This window comes from Carassius gibelio, chromosome B25 (assembly GCF_023724105.1).
Source record: "Carassius gibelio isolate Cgi1373 ecotype wild population from Czech Republic chromosome B25, carGib1.2-hapl.c, whole genome shotgun sequence".
NCBI classification, from domain to species: domain Eukaryota; kingdom Metazoa; phylum Chordata; class Actinopteri; order Cypriniformes; family Cyprinidae; genus Carassius; species Carassius gibelio.
The window spans coordinates 11,787,075-11,813,283 of NC_068420.1; the positions used below are offsets into that span (position 1 = coordinate 11,787,075).

Genomic DNA, 26,209 nt, shown 5'->3' on the forward strand with positions numbered 1-26,209 from the left:
AATGTTCTTCTGTGTGACAGATTACGGTCTGAATATCTCTGTCTGCAGCAGGTATTGTATGCAAATGTGAGAAATGATTTTTTACTGCTTCGGGAGAACAGACGGCTCAGTCATGGATCATTGGGATTGTTGTCAATGATTATGCATATGAATCATTCTCCTGGCAAATAGGAACAACACACATCTGTCCACTTCCTGTTGAATCCCGCCCAAATAGTCATAGCGTTAAAAGCCTGCCAAACAATAAGATCATAATGAATATGCCCCCCCGATTTAAACAAATTATCAGATAGAAAATACACCACCAGGATCTCTTGAAACCATTTTTTAGTCTAATGCTAACTGGCTGCTCTTAAACATAGAGTTCAGTTGCACTGAAACGATCCTGACATATGCCTCGACCAGATGTTGCATTTCATGTTTCACCAAACCAGGCCTGAACGAAAGTGTTTGGGTGCGAATGTCTGGATGAAGTTCAGCACGCTGGAATGTGGCCTATATAATCCTGTCTGAAGATTTACTTCGGTTCAAAAGCTTTGGAGGAGTGCAATGGGTTGAAAAAAACAAAGAAAACCAAATCTTTTTAAACCTTACACCGCGCAAATACATTGCATTACACCAAATACACAAAATAATGTTCTTTTTTTAGCAATATCAAATGACCCCTTTAACTCTAAAACAGACAAGAGTGCAAAATGATCAGCAAAAAAATCATTTCATGTCACTTTTTATATCATCTGGACATACCACCCCACAATTCACAATAATGAAATGACCAGAACTGGGGGCACAGTTTACCTTGTGCCACCATTCATTTTCAATATTGAGGATAATCCCTTTTTTATACTCTAATCAGGCAACATATCTGAAATGTGACAAAACCAGTCTTAAGTGTAAATTTTTCAAAATTGAGATGTATACATAATCTGAAAGCTGAATAAATAAGCTTTCCATTTATGTATGGTCTATTAGGACAAGTGGACAATATTTGGCTGAGATGTAACTATTTAAAAATCTGGAATCTGAGGGTGCCAAAAAAATCTAAGCCTTTGAAGTTGTCCAAATGAATTCTTAGCAATCATATTACTAATCAGAAAGTAAGTTTTGATATATTAACGGTAGGAAATTTACAAAATATCTTCATGGAAAATGATCTTTACTTAATATCCAAATTATTTTTGGCATAAAAGAAAAATTGATAATTTTGACTCATAGGGCCCTATTTTAACGATCTGAAACGCAAGTGTCAAAGCGCGAAGCGCAAGTTTGTGGGCGGGTCTCGGCGCTGTTGCTATTTTCCCGGCGGGATAAATGGCTCTTGCGCCCGGCGCAAATCTAAAATGGGTTGGTCTTAAGTAGCTTCATTATTTATAGGTGTGGTTTGGGCGTAACGTGAAATAAACCAATCAGAACTTCATCCAACATTCCCTTTAAAAGCAGGTGCGCAAGTTCCATTATGGATTGCTATTATTATGACGTATTTACCAGGCGCACGCCAGGAGCGGTTCACAGCCGAGGAGACTGATGTTCTTGTAAGAGCAGTGAAAGACAGAGAAGTTGTGTTGTATGGGGATGGGAGAAACCCACCCAAAATAGCGTCGGTTAAACAGGCGTGGGAGGAAATAGCCACAATTTGTCAGATGTACTTATATACACATATGTCTTGCCACTATTTGGCCAACAGGTCTGATCCTTAATTACTACAATTAGCCTGAATAATTTGTAAGATAGATTTGTGCCTATTTTTTCACATCTTCGTGGCACACCACAATGATTTCCGTCATCTCAAGTGTTAATATTTTTTAGTGTAACAATTTATGATTTGCAAAAATAACTGTTGCATCTGTGTAGATCACATGAGCAAAGTGTATGCGCGTTGTGCACGCTATACATTATGGTCAAGCATGCGCCCTTAAAATAGCATAATGAACAACGCGCCACTGACTTTAGACTATTCTTCTTAGAGATTCTTCTTACCATGTGGTTTATTTTAAAAGAGTTTATTTTGAAAAAAAAGTGCTCCACTGTGAGGAAATGAATAACCTTCAGTTGATAATCATAGAAAAAAGCCTCCTTGATTTGAAGTGTGTTGTTCAGCTTATTTGTTCAACAAAGCCTTTTTTTTATAAAGTACAGTACTTTTTGTTCCTCATGGAGTTTTGAGTCACGTTGTTGTTTTTTTTTCAGTGATTTGGTTTTTATTCTGTTATATGACTCACAGACTCCCTAATGACTCACAACAACTGTTGTGGAGTGTCTAATGGATGTTAAAGGGTGTTTTCAAGAGCTAATTTTTCTTCATTCTTGTACTAATTCAAAACACGAGACATTGATGTGTGTAATCAGGTGTGGCTGTGTGGAGGAAGCGTGGAGGTCATGCCCTGTTCCAGAATAGCTCATATTGAGCGCGCCCACAAGCCCTACACAGAGGACCTGGCAACTCACGTCCGCCGGAACGCCTTGAGAGTGGCCGAGGTGTGGATGGACGAGTTCAAGAGCCACGTTTATATGGCCTGGAACGTCCCACAACAGGTACTACATCTCTCTCTCTCGCCCTTCATATGAGGGGTTGAAGCTCTAAAGTCTGATTGGATTCAAATCTAGAGTTCAGAATTTTACTTATAACAGGAAATACTGTAATAATGTCTTTTCTGACATTTTGGTTCAATTGAATGAATCCTGCTGAATAAAAGTATCCGTTTCTTTCAAATAGAAATGTTTTACTGTTTTACAGACCCCAAACTTTTAAATAGTAGTGTATAAATTAAATAAAAAAAAAAAAAAAAATGCTTAATAGAGGCATTTCCACTTGAGGTCTCAGATATATATTTGTATATCAGTATGCTAAATTGCTTGGAAGCCGTTAGTAGCCTACAGTTAAATTTAATTATCCTTTGCACATTAGAGATTTTATCATTTTTGTCTGTCACTGTTTTATAAATTGAATAAGCAATGAGTGTGATGGAAGTTAAAGGATAAATGCTGCTAGTCATTTTAAGTTAAGCTGTATTGGGCTGAAATGCAATGGCATGACTTATTTAAGCTAGTTATTTGGGCTTCTTAATGAGCTCTCACTTTCATGCCGATGTCTTGAAGTGCCGCACCATATAGCATCACTTCTCTTGAAGTTACCATAAGTGCCCGAAGGACAGAGATAAATGTGCACTGATACAATAAGCCCTGAGCATCATGTTCTAGCTGTTAGATTCTGCACTCAGTAAATGAGTTGTTGTGTGCTCACGACTGCATGTGCTTGTGGGTGTTTGTGTGTGCAGGACTCAGGGATCGATATCGGTGATATCAGAGAAAGAGAAGCTCTCAGAGAGAGACTTCGCTGCAAACCCTTCAGCTGGTTCCTGAAGAATATTTATTCTGAGATGAGAACCTACACAGAGACCATCGCTTATGGTGTAGTGAGTATCCACTTATCGGCTAATGACAGTCATCGCTAAATGTCCATTTGCAGAACTGATGCAGTTTATATATTTGTGTGTAAAAAAAAAAACCTAATGAATAGATAGTTAGTGCCAGGTTTCACTAGGCCATATTTTTTCTATATATATGATATATATACTTATTAGGATACATATATTAGTCCTTGTTAGTCTTAAAAGTCGTTATTAATTTGATCAAAAGCCAAATATTAATTCAAGAGTCCTTAAAAGAATGCATCACAGTTTCCACAAAAAAATAAAAAATTAAGTAGAACAATTGTTTTTTAAAGTAATGAGCAATTTCATTATCAAAAACTTTCTCATCATACTGCCTTCAGGAAGTGAACTGTTTAAAGATAAGTGTCATACATTTTGTCATTATTTTATCTTATTTTGTTTCACTTATCAGGTCTTAAAATGTCAACACTTTTACCGTGATTTTCTGCATTAATCAAATGTGCACATCCATAAAGTAGATATTTATCCATTCTGAAGGCATAATAATATAACAACATAGCCTGACATAGCTCAGAGCAGTTTATTAACACTTAGAGACATTGCTTATCTGATAAACGACATTGTTTCTCATAATATTGAGTTATAGAAACAGTTTATACTAAGTATTATTTTTCTTACTCAAGGCCTGCTGTTTCTTCATTTATCACAACGCAAGGCCAGCAGAGCGCTTTTCCTAATTGGCATTCTTTTGTGGAATAGCGTAATTAACAGCTCCATTGTGAAGACAAAGGAAAGCTGAGCTCCAGGGCACACATCGGCCATTAGCAGACTGAGGAAGAAAGATGGTTTTTGCATTCTTAATCCATCTTCTCCTCTGCGGTTTTGCAGTGTGGAATGGGTCTGATCTGCTTGCTCATATATTGCATCTTTGTGTGTGTGTGTGTGTGTGTGTGTGTGTGTGTTTGCCTGTAGCTGAGGAACAGCCTGAGGCCGGATCTGTGTTTGGATCAAGGTCCCGACTCTGACAACATTCCCATCATGTACATCTGCCATGGCCTGACGCCTCAGGTTAGTGTCCAGTCCACTGCACCAGGCTTGAGCACCTGCCACATTTCCCCTTAATGCCCAAAGTGCCCTTTTGTCAAGGCAATCTTTTTTTTGTAATTAAACTCCCTTTTGTGAAGGCCTGTCCAATCCAACTATTAGAAAGATACTGAATAATAATTTAGCTGTAAAAGAAATGATTCACATGATGACCTTTCACCTGACGATCTCATCTGGGACGATCCCTCACGTTATTAATTTAGTGCACTGTTAGATGCCTTCAACAATGTATTCTCAGTGGAGCGGTGTGCATTTACAGGTATACTAATATTATTAATTTATTATTATACAAGAACGAATTGAAGAGAGCATGCACAGCTGTTGTTTATATTGCTGTGTGTAACGTTAGCTACAGCAAGGGGCTATAATAGTTTTGTTCAGTATTTTCTTATGACAATTTTATAACTTGTTTAAAATGGCTACTACGAACACCGTTTTCCCATTTTTATCACAGAATAAGGCAGGAAATATACTTTATAGTTTCTATACTAGATGATATATCAATCAGTACTCGGTTATTCATATAGGCCTAGTTTAGTCTGATTATTTATTACCTGGAGATAACTTGAAAACACATAAACCATGTATTTTTGCTATTGTGTGTTTATTGTCTTCATGTTTCATCAGTTAAAGCATTTCTGCTTTTTATTCAGCTCAGCTTCAGAATACATTTGTCCATATTAGGCATTTCCTGCACACCATAGGTTAATACTTCTATGAGTCTGTTTTGAACTTTATGCACGAGAGCGCCCTCAGGCTTCGAGTATGAATGAAGCATCTCCTCATTTTGGAAACGAATAAAATGTCAGGTCATGCATGCATAGACTATCGATACTGTCACTCTGAATTTAAATCTAGATTTAAATCTAGAAACCTCAACGTGAGGTTTAAAATGTATTTTAAGTAAGACAAAAATATTTTTTTTCTGCAACTCCAAAACCACCATACGCTGTAAACTCAATAATAATAATATATTATGTTTCTAATTTCAGAGTATTTCCATGTTTCTCACTATATCTGTACAGTATGTGAAATGGAACATTTTAAGAACTTATTTTTGGCCTAGATGTCAAGAACAGAAAATACCGGGTAGAAACAGTTGGAATGGGATGAGAAAAAAGTTTATTTGCACCTGTTTGAGCACATGGCTAAATGTTTTAGATTCTAGTACATTTATGCTAACCGCTAAGCTACAGCTTCAACATTCACTGTATATATTGATTGATACATTCACCTAACAAATATGAGAATGCTTTTAATTGTGTCTCTAATTTAAACCTTTTTTGAAAAGGTTTAACTTGATTACTTCGACTCATTTATGCGAATCACTTAAAACTGTCCATTCCAATGAATCAATTATAATTCTGAACCAAAAAGATTCATTAATCTGAAGCATAATATGTTTGTCACTAGACAGAAGTGTTCATTACAACTGAAATAATCACTTTGGTATGATTCTTCCCTTAGTTCATGTAGTAAAAGAAGTAGGAGAATTGTTTTTTTTTTTTATTAAAAGCTTATTAAAAAAAAACTTTGGTCCATTTATGTAAATCAGTTCAAATGGTAACTGTATTTTAGCTTTTGTATCTAAAACTTTTATTATTAAAAGTTTCATTCAGCAATTTATTCGGCAACTATGGCTGTTTGGATGAAAAAATAAACAAACCATTTCAGAGCAAATACACAAGTGCTGAGATATCAAAAGTCTGAAAAATATAAACATTGAATTTTTTATAGCTATATCATTCATCCTTATTCCTATCTTCTGTACAAAGGCTCTGCACACTACAGTTGTTTAATTCATGGTGGAAATGTGAGTTAAAAGACATTTCTTCCTGTATGAAGATTTCTCTTTTATGAAGATTTGGCTTGTATGCACTTGGCTTGCTCTTTCCCATCTTCCCGTCACAATTGATCTCAGCATTTCACAGTGATAAACTGTCAATTTCTCCACCCCATAAAACAGTCATTGTATTGCATAAAACATCTTCATTATTTTGTGCTGAGGCTCGAAATATTAATTTTTAAACAGTTGGGCTACTTTAGGCAATCCAGTCTGTTTTTTATTTGTCTTATTCAGAGTGTATTACACAACCAGGTTCCACGACAAACGATACCCTGCAAAAATACCGTAAAAATAGGGAGCTTTCTCCATAAAGCATAGACTCTCCAGGGAATTTGGGATTTAGACAGATTCCAGGGCTGTAGTCACTATAATGAATCTCAATAAAGAGCAATGACTTAGAACGCAACCAGGGAGGGTTGTTTCACCACCACAGGGGCATCATTTAGATGTGGTCGAATTGTAGAATGTGAATATGTGACAGAGATATATAAATGAGAGCGAGCGAGAGGGAGGGAAAGACAGAGAAGAGCACTGTCAGCATGATTTTAACTACTTAGCTGGGTCTCTTACACCTGCTGAATTCATATCCGTGTGCGCTTCCAGCTCTCTTATTGGAAACGACACAATGGTGCCAAGCAATGCAGTATAGTGTTTTCACTTTCTATTCTTGCTGATTCGAAACTTTCTAGAATCTGTTGAGGAAATCAGAAATACACCACTGCTAGTTATAGGGAATTTTAGAGGCTCCATGTCTTGAACTTGTTATTATTGTTGCTTTTTTATTCCTATTAGATATTACCTGATATATATATATATATATATATATATATATATATAATACAAAATAATAAAATGTGATTCAAAACTATTTATTTTGCAAATAATATTTTATTTATTATTATTATTAATAATAATAGTAATAAATAATATATTTTATATAATTCCTATAATTCCCACATTCCTACATATGGATAGGTATGTGTTCTAAGATATTAATTATATATATATATATATATATATATATATATATATATATATATATATATGTATATATGTATATATATTTGTTTAGATGTATTTATTTTTATATTTTAATATATGCAAAAAATATTTACATATACATATATATACAGTACAGACCAAAAGTTTGGAAACATTACTATTTTTAATGTTTTTGAAAGAAGTTTCTTCTGTCCATCAAGCCTGCATTTATTTGATCAAAAATACAGAAAAAACTGTAATATTGTGAAATATTATTACAACTTAATATAAATAAATACTTTAAATTGTCATTTATTTCTGTGATGCAAAGCTGAATTTTTAGGATCATTATCACATGATCCTTTAGAAATCATTCTAATATGATGATTCATTATCAAAGTTGGAAACAGTTCTGCTGCTTAATATTTTTTCAGAACATGTGATACTTTTTTAGGATACTTTGCTGAATAATTAGTAAAAAAAGTAAAAAAAAAAAAAAAAAGCTATGTTTTTAAAATATAAATATTTTGTAATAACAATATACAGTACTGGTCAGTAATTTGGGGTCAGTAATTTTTTTTCTTTCTTTTTTTTTAAATAAAATCAATACTTTTATTCAGCAAGGATGTGTTAAATTGATCAAAATATATTAATATATATTATTAGAAATGTTTTATTTTGAATAAATGCAGTTCTTTTTAACCTTTTATTCATCAAATATATTAGACAGCAGATCTGTTTCCAACAGTCATAATAAATCAGAATATGAGAATTATTTCTAAATGATCATGTGATAGACTGGATGTTACATGTGACACTGAAGGCTGCAGTAATGATGCTGACAATTCAGCTTTGCATCACAGGAATAAATTTTTTTTTTTAAAGTATATTCAAATAGAAAACTATTATTTTAAGTTGTAATAATATTTCACAATAATAATTTTTTTCTGTATTTTTGATCAAATAAATGCAGGCTTGATGAACAGAAGCAAATGTTCAAAAACATTAAAAATAGTAATGTTTCCAAACTTTTGGTCTGTACTGTATATATATATATGAAATGCACAATTTTTACTTTTTATTAGAATAATAATTATATATTTTTTGATATAACTCCTGCAATCCCACAGGGGATAAGCTTTTTCAAGAAATGATGGATTTAATGTAAATGTTCGCTCTCTCACTGTCTCACACACTTTCTGTGTGTGTGTGTGTGTGTGTGCAAATATAGATATACATTTAAGTTCTCTACCAGCCAGACAATTTTTGCACAATTTACAGTGCATCTCATGTCTATTTGCACACTTAAACTGACTTGAATCATTCTGATAGGATGTGAGCCGTCTCTGGATTAGTTTTATCTTTAATGGGCCGTTAGACAATACCTCAGCTAAGCGTATTAACACCGTGGCAGTTGCTCGGGGATTTGAGCATGTTGGAAATGAAGCATATCACGTTCCCTCTCTCTTTCAGTGCGTATCTCCCATTCATTGGGCAAAAGGAACAATTGTTCCCATACAACAGCCATAAATCTCTTAAGAAGCAAGCTTTTCCTCAAGCAGTGTTAAATGAATCCCTAGCAAGTTCAGTCCTTGTTTTTCTTCACTATTATATTATTCCCTTTCCCATTTTAGCCCTCCATCCCTTCCCGTCACAGTTCCAGTGCTCATCAAAGGGTCCCGAAGGACATGTATTGTTTCCGTTGTGAATGAATGATCAGTTGTTTTATGTGTCTGTGGAGATGCACTCGCTGGCTCTTCAGTCTTTGTGTTTGCAGAGATTTTCATTTCAAGGTGCCTCACAAAAGTTTGAGCAGTTTTGCATTGGTGCCGTTCCAAAGTCAAACGATTTGATATGATTTTACTGTAGGCTCAGGTGTACCGAGGTAATCTTAGAAATACATATTCTTGACAAACAAAAACCGTCTAAGCATGGTAGCTCCCAAACGATACCAGAGAGGAGAAGAGGAGTATGCCTAGCTCTGTATCAGATGTTACAGAACTGATTGTAACACAATTGTTCCATTGCTAAAATTGCTCTAGACGGTATACAACCAATTGAATCTATGTATTTGAGAGAAGTATGCCTTTTTGTGATGCGCTGCATGAGCTATCTAATCAATAATACTGTTAGCACCTCTCCAGGCTCAGGCTTTTGAAGTGAAATATCAATCCATCCAGACCCTGAAAAAAAAAAAAGCGGGCATATTGCATGAAATGAATTCTTTCTGAAAGTGCTTGTTTTTCAGTAAGGCGAGCGATTAAAGTATGAGGGCTATTGATTTAGGACTTGGTCCAACAAAATGTGCATTAGTGATTCAAAGCAAATATTGAATATCAGAGACTTCGTTCTTTTGCCTCATGCCAACAAACTAAAGTTCATGTGAATAAAAGTCATTTAGTTAGAATTTCAATAGAAGTATTTTTATTTTTACAAATAATTATTTATATTTTTTTATTTCAATGTTCAACATATAAGTGTTCATGTAATAGTTTCTTAACAAAACATGCTTTTCTTTACAAAATGTATTTAATACATTTTAATGGGACAAAATATTGAAACTGATTCCTATGCTCACTAAAGCTGTAGTTATTGCATCAAAAATACAGTAATATTGTGAAATATTATTACTATTTAAAATAATTGTTTTCTATTTGAATATATTGTAAAATGTAATTTATTCATGTGATGCAAAGCTGAATTTCCAGCATCATTGCTCCAGTCATCAGTGTCACACGGTTCTTCAGAAATCATTCTATTCTGCTGATTTGCTGCTCGAGAAACATTTCTTGTGTCCAAAATGTAGTCTAGTTACATGGATATGAATGCATCATTTAAGCATGCTTGTCTCTTCTGTTGGTTTAGAATGTGTACTACACAAGCTCTCAGCAGCTGCACGTCGGAGGCTTGAGTCCGACCATCGACGACGATGATAACAAGTGCCTGGTGGATGTGAACGGCCGGCCGCGACTGCTAGAATGCAGCTACGCCAGCAACAAGCACATGAAGCTCTCCTGGCTCTTTACTCAGGTATACTTTCATGAGAAACAATCAATTGTACGCTCAAAACATTTTTTTATCCTGGTTTTGGAGCCCTACATCTAAATAAGTGGAGTATTGCAGTGGTCAGTTTTTGCTAACTGGTCAGTTTTTTATGGTTTTAGTTGTAGTTATAATAAGCTTTAACAACCCTGGCCATAAAGAGCTTCATTGCATTCTACACAATCCTCATTACTCACAGACATCCTTTACTGCACAACTCATTTAAAGCCATTGTCAAAATCGTTCCATTTTTTTTAATAAGTTTTGGTATCATTGAAATACTAGTTCAAAACTTTCCCTTAAAATTTTCTGTCAATTTGCAGCATCTGTTAGCCCTCCGGCTGTGTGACTGCAGTGGACACTTTCTGGATATCGAGCATTAATAATTCAGAGGTGTGTGTGTGTGTGTGTGTGTGTGTGTGTGTGTGTGTGTGTGTGTTGTAAAGCTCTCTTAATTCAATTCAAGCACCGTTCGGGATCGTAGCAGACATCTTGATTTCATCCGCACGTAATATATGCTTCTCTATTAAAAGTCAGGTGAATTAATATATGTCACAGCAGGCTGTGTCGTCTAAAAGGTTTAGCTGAAGTGTGCTGGAAATGTCAGAATGGGGTTATTAGGAAAGGGTAATGCTGCCCCCTTGGGAGAGATGTCGCAGTAGATGAACAAACATGCGCTTACAGGAAAAGTGTAAGAGTAGGAACGATATCAATTCTCACACAAACCCTCGGGACGTGCTTTAATGTCTCACACGAGCTCAGAGGGATAAAGACAGACACCTTTTTTCTTCAGGTTATTTAAAATGGGATCGGGTGGGCCGAATCCATTGTGGCCTTTTAGGTGCGATGAATAATTGATGACAAAGCCAGTGAAAGAGTGATCTGGCTCTTGACACACAGGAGAGCATCAGAAATGGCTTTAATTATGTTTTTATTGACTCACATTGTCTGCTTTTCAGTCTGTTACCAGGATACCGCTTGACAGGTCGTGAATAAATGCGCCGTTAAGCATACATGACACATGTTATTTCGTCCTTTAGTGTGTTTGGCTCCACCAGCGGTCAGTGACATTATTTTAGGGAGGCTGATTTGGAACAAAAACATAATTGAAGCAGATGCTGTGTTCCTCTAGGTGACACCTGTTCAACGATGCTTGCCAAATTATTTTATAATGAATGGGGTCTTAATAATACCTTGTTTATAATGTATATGATCACGAAAAATTGCATGGAGTCATACTACTACAATTCTATTTCACAAAATTGAAATATAGAGTGAGAGAGAAACAAATAATATAAATTCTAATCTGTTACTGATTACAAATTACATAATGAAAATTTTATTCATTTTAGGTAATATATTCTGATTACATTTAGATTACTTTTAGACTAGTGCTGTCAAATGATTAATAGCGATTAATCACATCCTAAACAGTTTTTGTTTACATAATATATGTGTGTATGCTGTTTGTGTGTGTGTATTGTGTGTGTGTGTGTGTATGTGTGTGTGCATGTGTGTGTATGTATGCGTGTGTATATATATATATATATATATATATATATATATATATATATATATATATATATATATATATATATATATATATACACACACACACACACACACACACACACACACACATACACACACACTCACATGCATGTATATATTTCAGAAAAATATGTTTTTTATATATTAATTATATTTATATATTATATAAATTCTATGACTATAAATGTATTTTCAAAATATATACTATAAGTGCACGTAGTTATAGATACATAATAAATAAACACAGTACACACACATATATTATGCAAACAAAATGTATTTTGGAACTAATTGTTTGACAGCACTACTTTTGAATTGTTATAAAAAGAGAAATGACATCTTTATCAACATCACCAAATGTATAAAACATAATAGTAAATCTTTAGTATAGGTACCAATTCTCTCTATTAACTGGTTGCTTATTAACATGCGTATTAATATTCTAGCTTGTAGCACTTGCTGTGTCTGTTTGCCTCTTTAAGAAGAATCACTTTATGTATCCCCCAGCTGTAAGTCGCTTTGGATAAAAGCATCTGCAAAATGACTAAAGGTAAATGTAATGTATTATTAACATATTGGCTGTTTATTAGTGGTTATAAAGTACATATTCTGAATTACAGTATTCTACATCCCTAATCCTACCCAATACCTAAACTTAACAACTACCTTACTAATTAATAATAAGCAGCAAATTAGGAGTTTAATGAGGGAAAATACATAGTTTGTTAATACATACGATTTGTTAATAGCGAGATTTGGACCTTAAAGTAAACTGTATTGGTACAGCGTTTCCCAAACTGGGCTAAATGAAATGTGGGTCACACTTTATTTTAGGGTCCAATTCTCACTATTAACTAACCATTAACTATGACTTTTGCCTCAATTAACTCCTTATTTGCTGCTTATTAATAGTTTATAAGGTAGTTGTTAAGTTTAGGGTATTGGGTAGGATTATGGATGTTATGCATCATATGTACTTTATAAGCACTAATAAACAGCCAATACATTAATAATAGACATGCTAATAAGCAACTACTTATTAGTGTGAATTGGACCCTATACTAAAGTGTTATTGAAATGTGGTGTTAAAATATTTAAATATTTATTTTAAATCTCAGTGGGACTTCAAGAAAATAGCATAATTGTGTTTATAATTCAAGGTATAATTGACTGAGAGGTGCTTTTGTCTCCAAATTCAGAAGCATGTATTGCAAATTAACATTTGAAGAAGAGTTTATTAGCAAAAACTGATAACTCCTATTTTTTTTACTTAAAATAACCCAACTGCAGTGTGACTGAGATTAATTAGAATACACATTGAAAAAACATGATTTTTGAAAACTGAGAGTTATCTGTTTTTGCAAATTAACTCTTCATTTAGACACATGCCCATATATATTGTGAATACCTACAGTATAACACACATTTTAATTTTATACATTATAAAATTGAAAAGAGTAAAAAATATATTTTATAATTAATATCACTGCTCCTATTTTATACTGTATCTACAGTTGTCATCTTAATGGTTATTTAATACTTGAGTATAATTTGTGTGAGTTGAACATGTTAAGCAACCACACAACCATTTAAACAATACTCAGACAACTGAAGGTCACTGGTATAGAAAATTATATCTGCAACAGGCTTGTACACAACGAATTCTTCCTGTTTTATTTAAAGCGCAACTTTAAATAAATAAAAAAAGATCTTGGTCACTGGTGTAAGTTTAAGACATGGGGTAAGAGTTTTGTTCAAGTGTAAAGTTGAGTTCTGAATAATGCACTACACACTATGTGCTACTCTACCATCTATATTGTCCTAAATTGCCACCACTAACCACCATATGAAGGTATTCTATCCAATAATGTAGTTTCACACTTAGCACAGTGTAAAACATTTTGTTTTCAAATGCCAATGTTGCAGCCATGGAAATGACAAATGCCATAAAAGTAATACAAATATTCCAACTGTGCATCTTCAATAATGTGATTTAGCCTGTGTAGCGAGACATTTGGCATTTCATACACCTTGGATTTCATACAGTGGCAGATGATTGGATGAGAGCGACTCTTCGCCCGCGGCCTCCTCTTTCATGTCACCGGAGCCTCCTTCAACACTGTAAGACTCTCAATCCCTCAGGCTCTTCTTCAGAAGCTACCACTTCAAGAACATCACTTCCCTTTTGACATTGTTCGGAAAGGCTTCTGGCTTTGGTGGTGTATTTCATACTCTATTTACTGACTGAAAGAAATATGTTTCTCGAGGTGCAAGTGTCGCTTTGATTTCTCACTTAGTGCCGCTCGGATCCGGCATTAGAAAGGATATGTCTGCTCCATGTTTTTCGAATTAAAGGGATTATATTACCTCTTTTTGTAAAAAGTGTAATACAAATCAACATCCTTCATGATCCTGGACCAATTTAATGTCATTGTTCACTCATTTGGATGTGTATTGTGTCTTGCAGGGAGGCTCCATTCAGAATAGGAAGTCGAAGCGTTGTTTGGAGTTGGTTGAAAGTGCGGATGTGGATCATGGATATCAGCTGGCCCTTCAACAGTGCAGCAGTCAGAAATGGACAATTACCAACATACTGCTTGGGAAAGTTCTAAAAGCCTAGTGTCTAATGGGACGCATCTGTGGATATGTACTGGACTGAGATACAGTGTCCCTTCACACACTGTTGTGTCGAGGGAAGGCTGCTGTTCTCTGTTTTTAACACTGTAAACATCTTTATTGTCTTGTGTCGGACCTCAAAGTCAACATGGAGCAAGTGTCAAACATTTAATTTTGACCAGAACAGATGGTTTAGACTAGAGACAATGATGCTTAAAGGGATAGTTCACACAAAAATGAAAATTCCTGTCATTAATTACTGACCTGACCCTCATGTCGTTCCAAACAAGTAAGACCTTTGTTCATCTTCTAAACACAAATTGAGATATTTTTTATGAAATCCGAGAGCTTTCTGACCCTCAGTAGACAGCAAGGGAACTACCACGTTCAAGGCCCAGAAAGGTAGTAAGGACATTAATAAAATAGTCCTTTTTCAACCATATTGTTCATAATTTCTGCTGTTCTGGGTCGGTCTGTTGCCATTCACAAGAGTAGAGAAGGTATTATGGGTTTAGAACGACATGAGGGTGAGTAATTAATAGATAGTTCACCCAAAAATGAACATTTTGTCATTATTTACTCACCTTTTTCATTTTTTCAGTGAACTGTCTCTTTAAATGTTCTGCTGTATGATTAGCTCTTGTGTATTTAAGCATTTAGTAGTTTTGCTACTGTGTAGCACAAATTTAAAATGTTTTTTTTCCTCAGGTTTGTGAATGATGTTTGTGATTATTTGATGTGGAAAAAATATTTTATAAATATAAATAGTCTTTCTTAAAAACAATAAAGACTTTTAACTCATTGTTCTTGAATTTTGCATTGGACCATCTGGTTAAAACAGCTTTCTTAAAAGGATGGCGGTTTAAAAATATCAACTGCTATGGTATAAAATCTTAATTTAAGCTCCAGAAGTCTCTATTCATACAGTTTTTCTATTCATGCCATAAGAGTTCTCGCATTCACGGAAATTAAAGCTCCACATTCACAGTTCAGTCAAATTCATTTCTGCTTTCGGGAAAATCTCGTATTTTCTGTCTTCCCATCTCTTGTGGGACAAAACCATCATTTTAATCAAAGTCAGCAACACTTGACATCCTCACAGAGCTCTGAGCTATCCAAATCTCTCAAACACAGACACACACGCTGCTTGAACAAGGAACAACAGTTTCATGAGCCTTTCTGTCATTTCTGTTTCCTAGAAAAAAAAGAGGAAAAAACATTGGCAAGGCTGAAACCTCAAAGACAGAACTGGAGATTGTTGTTTGTTATATTTAAACCACTGAGAGTTTCTTTATTTATGCTATTTAAACAATTGAAAACCTCTAAATGTCTTGACAATCTTTTGGAAAAGCTACAGTACATCCCCAGAAATGGGAAAGCTAAATGAGTTTTAGAAGTGCATTTGTCAAGAAGTCTCCAATATCCCTGCATCCTTGAAATAGTTTGTATCGATTAAACAATTTCTCATCTTCCTTCTATTTCACTTCAGACCTGTCAGATATACAGTTTGCCTCCTGAGATGATAAAACTCCTTTTTCCGACTGACCTTCTGAGAGGCAAAATTATTATATTTTGTCAGGAAGCACTTTTTATATGAGCTCCTTGGCCTTATTTATTTACATAGCAATAATAAAACTTCCTTTCCCAATCCACTGGGCTAAAATAACCTAACATTAGGTAGGTCCTATAGTAACCCAGCATTGTGTTATCTGTTGGATCATTTTTAATTCAGTTCTATTTTAAGTGAGAGAAGTGTGTGAAGCCCAGAGCATTTGGAGAGCTTGTAATCAGGCCTGAAAAGTGTTTGGTTAGCACTTCTGAACCTCATAATCCCACAGGCTGAGAAGCCAAACCCTCGATGAGTTTATTAAATTACTTTATTCTCCCAAGGACCTTTCACTATCTGCTACAGTTATTCTACATAAAGTGCTGTGCAAAAGGAGCAAAGTAATTAGAATACTGGACATGGAGAAAATGTTATTCTCTATTAAAGTGAACAGGAGATTGTTTTTTGCCAATAACATTATTCACACTACCTAATGTCCTGCAGTTGCGACTGGGAATTTGATGTAAGTGCGAAAGATTACTTAAAGAGATTTCGCAATGGGTTCAAGTTGGTCATGCAAATTCACTGCATTGATCAACAAAAATCTGTTTGGGTTCCCTGTTGAAAAAAAAAAAACAGCTGGTTAGGAATGTTTTGAAGCTGGGGTGCTGGTTTAAGCTGGTCCTTTTCTGGTTTATGCTGGTCCTTAGCTAGTCGGACCAGTTTAGGACCATCATACGACCAGCAAGGGACCAGCTTAAACCAGCAAAGGACCAGGTTAAACCAGCAAAGGACTGGCTTAAACCAGCAAAGGACCATCCTAAATCAGCAAGGGACCAGCTTAAACCAGCAAAGGACCAGTTTAAACCAGCAAAGGACCATCTTAAACCAGCAAAGAACCATCGTAAACCAGCAAAGGACCAGCTTAAACCAGCAAAGAATCATCTTAAACCAGCAAAGCACCATCCTAAACCAGCAAGGGACCAGCTTAAACCAGCAAAGGACCAGTTTAAACCAGCAAAGGACCATCGTAAACCAGCAAAGGACCAGTTTAAACCAGCAAAGGACCATCTTAAACCAGCAAAGAACCATCATAAACCAGCAAAGGACCAGCTTAAACCAGCAAAGAACCAGCTTAAACCAGCAAAGGACCAGCTTAAAACAGCAAAAGACCAGCTTAAACCAGCAAAGGACCAGTCTAAACCAGCAAGGGACCAGCTTAAACCAGCAAAGAACCAGCTTAAACCAGCAAGGGACCAGTTTAAACCAGCAAAGGAACAGTTTAAACCAGCAAGGGACCAGCTTAAACAAGCAAAGAACCAGCTTAGACCAGCAAGGGACCAGCTTAAACCAGCTCAAACCAGCATCCCAGCTTCAAAACATACATAACCAGCATATGCTGTTTTTTTCAACAGGGTTGAATGTGATTTCCGTGTGAGTTGTGCTTTATACATCTCTACACTATTGACAATGAACAATGGACTTTTTGCCTATGAAATAACACTAATAAGTAGGCCCTACCTCATCTTAATGGACTATTTTTTTTATTAGCAGAAGCTAGATCATATAGACCATCATAGAAACCTCTAAAAGAGTATAAAAAGCTAAATTTTCTCTGAAACACTATAGTAACAAAAAAATTAAGAACAATAATAAAGAACAATAATTAAGAACATTAGCTAAAATTATTAAATTATATACTAATGCTTAGATCTTTAGCAAATGTTCATTTTGTAGCTACAAATTGACATGAAAAAATGAGTGTTTTAATTCACCAGAAGGCTGAAAACTCTGGGTTTAAAGTTTGATTATAGGCCTGTGTTTTATGTTTAAATGTTTATCCTTAATGTAAATGAAGGTATTTTTCTATTGAACCGTCAGTTCCATATCTTCACAATATCAAATACTAGAAAAAAGAGAATGTACTCCTTGAATTCGGCTGCATTAAATGACGTGAAGTGTATGGTTTTTAATTATTTTTCATGGGCAAGAAATTACCCGGTGCCATCTTGTGCACACTGGCCCACTCAGATATTTCAGGAAGCATATTGCTGTTTGTTTGTATATTTCGCTGTTGGTACCATCTGCATTAATGGAAACTGAAACAAAAGGAAATAATGAGTTCACACAATCATATGTTGCTCAGCGTTCATGCTGTGGTAGATAATGGAGCAGAAAAAGGTTCAAGCTTGATTAACTGGATTCACTAGCAACTGAGAAAACATTTCTGAAAGATGCTGGCTGGAAATGGCAACAGAAGGCAATAGCAAAATTGTCTAATTGCCATCAGTTGACAGAGAACAAATTGTTTTAGTTGAAAAGACCACAGTAGAGATGTGCAATGTTAGCCCAGTTTAATACGAAGATAAAAATCACAGCCGAAGGCAAGAGCTCTTATAAGCTCAGACAGACATTTAACTAACCTAAGGTTTGTCTCTTTTTACGCATCCAACACATTTTTCAAACATAGAAGACACGTTTAACAATAAATATGTTATTTCAGCAATAATTACGGTTAACCAACTTGTGAAAATTAAACAAGGTAAATGTAATGGATTATTAATGAACAGTAAACCTTGAATATCCCACAATTTTTATTTGATTTCTTAATCAAGTAACACACATTTTCAGCTTTAAATTCAGTTCATTTTAAATTCATTTTCTGTTTTTGTTTTTCCAGTGATCAGCTCTTAGGTCCCAGACACAGAAGTAAACATTTTCAAAAGAGTAAGAGGGTATAGCCAGATTTCACATGGCTGAGGCAATCGATTCGTTCAGTGCAATGAAGAGCGCACCTACCCACAATGCCGTCTGTCCTGACTTTGACCTGGAGCGGGTTTGTTTCATTTGACATGCTTGGCAGGTCAGTGAACTGAGCTCTCTGGTGCCCATGAGCTTCTTTCCAGCTTTTTCTCTTCCATCAGCTTAAAACACTGCAAATATTGACTCAAAACAGCTTTCAATTTGGCAGTGTGGGAATATTGAGGGAAATGTGTCCCTTTCTGTGTTTTTGGTGGAAGTACACACAAACATGGAATTGCCCATGCTGTCTCCTCCATAAAATTAGAGTTAACCTTGCCTGACTTGAACAAGAGATCTGCCACAACAGCACATCCCAAAGAAATAAACCCCTGATAAACCCCTGGACAAGTCTTGAGAAACCAGCTGGATGAATAACCAGAGCTGCTCTCAAATCAAGAGGAGGATCCAGCCACCGCTGGACAGAAGAAGGCTGGTCAGATGCTTGACTTTTGCTGGAGTCTTTTGTGTGAATGAGTCTTCTGAGAGCCACTCAAAATCAATACTGGCAGCTTCTGCCTTTTATTTAAGTCTCAGCTTGTTTCACAAAAAGCGCTTCAAAGTAAAGGTTTTTCCCTGCAATATTTGGTTAGTTGATTCTTTTAAAACACACAGTTCACTGGCGACATCTGCTGTTCATCAATAATCTCTTCAGCTTCTCCAGTTCGGTTTCTATTTTACAATATACTTTAGGCAAGAGCGCCACACACCGCTTTCGAGATATTATGTTTAATGAGGCATAAAATGACATAATTCTATCCAATAAATCTATTTCAAATGCTTAAATGCATTCCTCTCACTATGATTCCTACGAATCAACACCTTATTTCTATAATTATTTATTTCTCTTGATATAAAACAGTATATAATGCAGTCTGTAGTGAACCCTTATTTTTATTTAGTAGTGACATAATTCCACTATTACACTTTTTTTTCTTGTTCTTCTTCAGATTATTAGCTTACATATATTACTAAACTCTTATATCATACGTTTGTCTTTCTTATCGATGCAGATAAAAATAATATTTATACAATATCTATGAATGATAATAAAAATAATAAAATGCGTGTGATGCATAAGAAAAACAGTGACATTATATGACAATTGTCTTGAATGAATGGCTCGCTGCCAGCTGAAAAAGCCAATTATTATTTTTATTTTTTTAATCAGTAACAATAGTTAGATCTAGTTTAAATTATTAATTTAATTATTACGTACGTACATTTTTGTATTATTACTTGATTTTTTATTGTTATTATTATTTTGATCAATGCAATAAAGCCTACATTTGATTATTGTTAATTATGTCTGTCCTAACACATAAATTAATTATATATTTCTAAATATCTGCTTCCAGAGTGTTCTTTGTACTGTGCAGACCATGTAAACCCAGATATATCAATATTTTTTGTTATAAATGACAATAATTTTCAAATAGAACAATCTGCCACCGGAACCATCTCACGAATGTAAAATATCAGGGGACACGTTTACAAATGCGCCTAGCTCGGCGCTTCCGGTTTACTGTTGGCTCTGTCAGATAAGTTTAGTTTAGTTGTTTGTTTTTCAGCCCTTCTGCTGTCTTCAGAAATGTCACATCACTAGTCTCATGCATTGAGGACACTTGGCACTGGAGTGTTTAGTGTTCAGAGATCCGCAGCGCTGCAGTGAAGGACGGCCAGAGTCAGAGTCAGCCGTTTGATGAGTCTCTGCTGGAGTTTCTTGTGTCCACTGTCCAAAAAACCCCTGAGGTATGACTGTTCATCATGCATTATATTATTGCCTTATGATGGGACGTACAGTAGTTATATAGCAGTGGTGATGTCATAAAACACCAGTCGATACATTTCCATTACGAACTTTTACCTTGGTGTAGCTACTACTGACAAACATCATAGTTAGTATTTTTTTTTTTTTTTTTATCATTTAGGACTTATTTTGTAAATGAATAAAAGCGTTTACTATTAACATAAATATTATTATAATTTTGCATAAAAAATATACTAATTTTAACACTACTTTATAAAAAAAAGAGGCAAAATGTTACAGAATTACACTTTTCAAAGCTTTCTGCTTTATATGAAGATATGGTTTTATTCATAAACTTTTCACAGATTTTTTTGAAAGGGCTTTTCAGATTATGATTATCAATAGTCATCATAGGTACTTTTTAAAAATGTTTTATTCTATGTGATAAGCTTATGGCCTATTTGTATGTGTATAAACCAATTAAACTATAATTATAAAAGCTATTTTAAAAAACAGAGAAACAAAAATGCTACAGAATTACAAAGAAATCTGAAAGACAATCTGCTTTGGATCCCATATTCATTGAGTGTGGTTTATAGTAACTATTATTAAATATGTTTAACATGAAACATCTTTGTAAGGGATGTGCAGTTATCGTTATCAATAATATTAATACATGTATCTGCTTCTGATCTTTTCAAGGTACGACGAAAGTAGCAACGAATTAATAAACGAACAGCCTGGTATCGCATATCCCATCATTGATGGTATTCCTAAGATGATCCCACAAGATGCAAGAATGATCCATAAGAGTGCAGCGACTGAAAAACCCACTCAATCTTGAATTTATAAAGCTAATACTTCACTCTTCATTTTCTGTCACAATGTTTTTCTCCCTGTCTACAGTGACTGTTCTTGTACCACTGATATCTTTGTCTGGACTTTTTTACTCCGCAGCAGTGGATGAAAATTTCCCTCAAGGCTGTACGAGCGCAAGCAGCGTGTGTTTCTACAGCCTGCTGCTGCCAGTAACAATTCCTGTCTATGTTTTCTTTCACCTTTGGAAGTGGATGGGAATCAAGCTGTTTAGACACAATTAAAACTGTACAACGGTGAGACTGTTTTAACTGTAGGAACTTTTGTGTACAATGCTTGCTTGTAAACAAACTGAACATTCATATACTGAATAAACATTGAAGCAAATGATGTAAAATGCAGAATAACAAAGCTATGTGTACAGAACTCTCTGCTTTTTTCCCCCTCGTGAATGTATAACATCTTGGTCTGATTTTACTTCTTCGTTCTTTTCTCAACTCTTTCCGTGAGCTTCATCAAAGGGCACATGGGCTTTGGAGAATCTTCACCCTTCACCTTAAAAAAGAAAGACTCATTCAAGCGGGTCTGGATGACCTTCAGCTGGAGCAGATCACCTTTGGCCTTGGGCACCGTATCGCCGTCTTCACTCGATGTGCCTGATATCTTCAGCATGGGTGGTTTTTCCCAATCTACAGTGGGTTGTTTTGGGCCGTGCATTTGTCTTGTTCTGTTTGGCAGGCTCAGGTCTACTGGTTCCTCCAGGCTTTTGGACGTGTTCTGCTGCTGCTTCTGAAACTTGAGCGAAGTGGAGAGTGCCGGGAAGGTGAAGAAGTTTTCGGTTTGAGTTGTTGCTTCAGCAGTTAAACTACATGAGAGGTTCTCTGGCACCTTCCCATTAGTACTGGAGCTTGAGCTGCTGGAGATCTCCACATATGGATCCAAGAATGATTTCTGTGTAATAAACAGGTCTTGGCTGGTCATTTCTTCAGCTGTGTTGGATTCCAAGCTGCTTTCACTGACCAGCTGCTTCTTTCCATATTCTTCATCATTTGTCTTTGGAGCTTGGCTCTGCTCGGGTGGCAAGTTGAAAACGACTCTCTTTTTACGTTTCACACTTCTATTACACTCCTTCACAGGTGAATATGGTGTTTTCTGATCAGGGGAGATGCAGATGATGGGCTGAGTTTGGTGCGTATCTTCAGGTTGCTTGAACTGTTTATTTAATGTAGGTTGCTGAAAGTCTTCCTTCGGTTTGATTTTCTTCTTTGCCTTCTTTCTTTTCTTAGTCTCTTGCATTTGTGTAAACACTGCCTCGTGGCAGCCGTCGTGCAACAAGAAGTCAGGCACATGCTTTTTGCCCTTATCCTTTTTCCTTTTCTTGTTTTTGTGTTTCTTGGATGCTTTAAAGGCATTTTCAACATTGGGAATGTTCTTCATTGTTGGGAGAGAAGCCATTTCCTTTACAAAATCAAAGAGTAAAAACAAAGCACACTGATTATATTATCAATTCCTATTATTACTGATGTTGAAAACAGTTGTGCAGCTTAATATTTTACTGGAAATGTTGATCGCTTTTTAAGGACTCTTTAATAAAATGTTGTACCAAAAAACAGCATTTATTTGAAATAATAAATCATTTATACCTTATGCATGTCTTCACTTTCACTTCTGAATTATCAAATAAATTCTTGCCAAGAAAGTTTTTTTTTTTAAATCTTACATACCCCATACTTTTGAATGGTTGTGTATCACGGATTCCACAAAAGTAAGGAGCAGCAAAACTGTTTATGATATTGGTAATAATATTAAATGCTTCTGGAGCACCAAATCAACATATTAGAATGATTTTTGAAGGATCATGTGACACTGGAGCCTGGAGTAGCAATGGAGAAAATTAAGTTTTGCCATCAAACAAATAAATTATATTTGAAAACATATTTTAATAGAAAACTTATCAAATTAAATTGCAGTCATATTTCACAATATAAAATTTTTACTGTATTTTGATCAAATCAATGCAGCATCTGTGAGTTATTTTAAAATCATTAAAATTAATTCAAATTATTTATTTGGGCCGGCAGTGTACAGATATGCACATATGTACAACTGTATAAATATATATTTACATAATGAGTATTTATCGCTATATAGATGCATGTTTAATATGCCTGGTGCAGTGTAACAAACCATCAATGTAACATAATGGGGAAATATCTGAAGGCTCTGTCATAAGTTACAGTTACACAGTAGTTTACATTTAATCAAGTGGATCAAAAAATTTCATCAAAGTTATCCTAAGACAAGAAAGCATTTTGATTTAAGGACAACTTTTCTTTCTTTCTTTTTTTTTTTTGGAAAGGTTTTCATTAATTTCAGTTGTTGACTGGTGTAGTATATTTTTTTCGTGTATACTCACATGCCTCGCCAGAGTGAAATTTCTTATTTGTCCTGTTTCTTCCCCCAAGTAAAACTGTCAATGTGAAAACAAATGCATTTAACTCAAATGTGGAATCATTTTTTCAACTATGTTCCAACTCTTGTGTAACTCGTGTAACTCTTACCTGATTTAGCTGGTCACTTTTTCTCTCAGACAGGACCTTAAAAGTCCTGCAAAACAGTAACAGTAATGAGGAGAGCAGACTTGTGGATACATTTGTTGAGAAACGCTGTATCTAAAGTTGAAATCAAATCTACAGTTTAAAACTTAGTTCATCGAGACGTCGTTCTCCACAGATACTCAGCGACTTCTGTTAGAGAAAGCAGCTTGCTTAACTGCTAATCCTTTGCGACTAGATATCTAACAAACTGCTTTTCATTTAAAAGTATGTCATGTACTCTTGAGTTCTGACTCTAAACCAAAAGGAAAACTGTCATGTACTTACCTATTTTGCTCATTGACAAATTACACACTCCAATGTTTCCGCCAATTACCGCTTCAGTGTGTTGCCGACTGCGCATGCTCTGTACGTGTCGACATTTTCGAGCATTTATGAACAGCATGTATCTAATGAAATTATAATGTAAAATACATTCTAAAAACAAACGACTTGTAAAGACAATTTTTGCTCGCATTTGTGTGTATTGAACATTTTAATTTCATAAATCACGCCGTTACTGTGACAACGAAGAGTTACTTAACCTTTATATCTTCAGTCCATTCATGAATAAGCTTCAGTGCTCTGTGCGTCCAATATTTTCACTGTTGGAGAAATCCCTTTCTCACATAAAGAGCTTTTCTTCTTAGAAATGGCTTCCGTGGTCTATCGCGTTAGCAAGTAGCAACTAAAATGATTTTTACTGCCATTCTTTTTACGGACTAGTGGGAATATCGCATGTGAACCTGCATGAAACGTGTTATGATATCTTTCCGCTCACTAAACAGTTTCTTTGAAGCTACGTAAGGTTAAATCAACCAGCGTCACTAGATGAAAAAGGTCACAAAGTTCAAGGTTTATTCGCAAAAGAAAAGACAGATATTTTTATTTAGTTCCTCCCAAAACCTTTTTAAAATACATTTACAATTTATTTATTTATTTTTTGCTACAATGTTGTAATATTTATTGTGCTTTTTATATGATTTATTAATAGTTTATTTTGTAAATTATATGTGTATTAGCACACCTTTGTGTTATTTACTTTCTGTTTGGTTGGTTTAGTACATTTTCTCTGGTTTTATACTATGTATCATAGCTATGAATACAAAATACATGTCTCAACCTGTCTCTATTTTATTCTATTCTAAAACACTAAACATTGTACATAATTTTTTATTATAGCTATAAATACAAAAATTACACACTAGTCCTGTCTCTATTATTTTCTATTTCTATTTTCAGTTCTAATACATTGTACATATTTTCTATCCTTTCATATAGCATGAAATACAAAAAAAAATACATGCCAGATGTGTCTATATTCTATTCTATTCTATTGAGTTCTGTTCAATTATTTTCTGACTATTCTAATACACTGCACATTGAATATAATTTCTGTTTACTATTGTATGTATCATACCTATAAATACAAAATTACACACCAGACCTGTCTCTATTCTATTCTATTCTATTCTATTCTATTCTAATACATTACACATTGTACATATTTTGTAGTCTGTACACTACGTATCATAGCAGTAAATACAAAAATACTTATTAGACCTGTCTATTCTATTCTATTCTAATTCACTAAACATTGTACATAATTTGTTATCATAGCTGTAAATACAAAAATACACACCAGACCTGTCTATATTCTATTATGTTCTACTCTATTCTATTCTGACTATTCTAATACACTGCACACTGAATATCATTTCTGTCTATACTACTGTATCATAACTATTAATGCAAAATGACACACCAGACCTGTCTCTATTCGAATCTATTCTATTCTAATACTTTGCATATTGTACTATTTTCTATCTGTATACTATAGCAATAAATACTAGTAAAAATACATATCAGACCTGTCTATTCTATTCTATTCTTTCAGTCTTCCAAGCATCTAACACTTTTTTCAATAAAAAGCAAATCTTGTGGCATTGTATTTTGATGTCCTACATCGGAAAAACAACAACAGTAAAATCACTATAAAAATAATATTTCACAAATTTAATTTTCTAAAATATGACTATAAATCTTAAAATGTTTCAGAACCAATATTTTATGATAATACCTCCTTTTAAAAATGTAGAATATTTGACCTGTTGTCAGATATTTCAGGTGGAAGTTATTAACATGCGTCCCCATTCATTTTGGATATCCAAG

The 26,209-nt window shown here is 34.7% G+C and overlaps 3 protein-coding genes across 3 annotated transcripts in view; 2 read left to right on the forward strand and 1 right to left on the reverse strand.

The window, feature by feature from the left end:
- galnt18a (UDP-N-acetyl-alpha-D-galactosamine:polypeptide N-acetylgalactosaminyltransferase 18a) overlaps window positions 1-14,946 on the forward strand; it is a 47,450-nt gene extending 32,504 nt beyond the window's left edge. The window contains exons 7-11 of the mRNA XM_052597049.1: window positions 2,347-2,532; window positions 3,276-3,413; window positions 4,365-4,460; window positions 10,189-10,353; window positions 14,384-14,946. Coding sequence (XP_052453009.1) covers window positions 2,347-2,532; window positions 3,276-3,413; window positions 4,365-4,460; window positions 10,189-10,353; window positions 14,384-14,536 — 738 coding nt within the window. The 3' untranslated portion in view covers window positions 14,537-14,946. The remainder of the gene's footprint in view (window positions 1-2,346; window positions 2,533-3,275; window positions 3,414-4,364; window positions 4,461-10,188; window positions 10,354-14,383) is intronic.
- Window positions 14,947-21,359: 6,413 nt separating this feature from the next.
- On the forward strand, window positions 21,360-21,854 carry zgc:162634 (uncharacterized protein LOC555881 homolog). The gene has a single exon (XM_052596990.1). The coding sequence runs from the start codon at window positions 21,512-21,514 to the stop codon at window positions 21,725-21,727; it is 216 nt and encodes a 71-aa protein (XP_052452950.1). The 5' UTR covers window positions 21,360-21,511; the 3' UTR covers window positions 21,728-21,854.
- A 63-nt stretch (window positions 21,855-21,917) lies between these two features.
- On the reverse strand, window positions 21,918-24,065 carry LOC128013816 (uncharacterized). Its single transcript, XM_052596989.1, has 3 exons — window positions 24,005-24,065; window positions 23,860-23,913; window positions 21,918-22,901 (listed from the first exon to the last, which is right to left on the reverse strand). The coding sequence occupies exon 3, from the start codon at window positions 22,896-22,898 to the stop codon at window positions 21,918-21,920; it is 981 nt and encodes a 326-aa protein (XP_052452949.1). The 5' UTR covers window positions 22,899-22,901; window positions 23,860-23,913; window positions 24,005-24,065.
- Between the last annotated feature and the right edge of the window lie 2,144 nt (window positions 24,066-26,209).

Coding starts and splice junctions, on each gene's coding strand:
- LOC128013816 (XM_052596989.1), bottom strand. CDS start 22,898: ATGGCTTCTCTCCCAACAATGAAGAACATTCCCAATGTTGAAAATGCC.
- zgc:162634 (XM_052596990.1), top strand. CDS start 21,512: ATGTTTTTCTCCCTGTCTACAGTGACTGTTCTTGTACCACTGATATCT.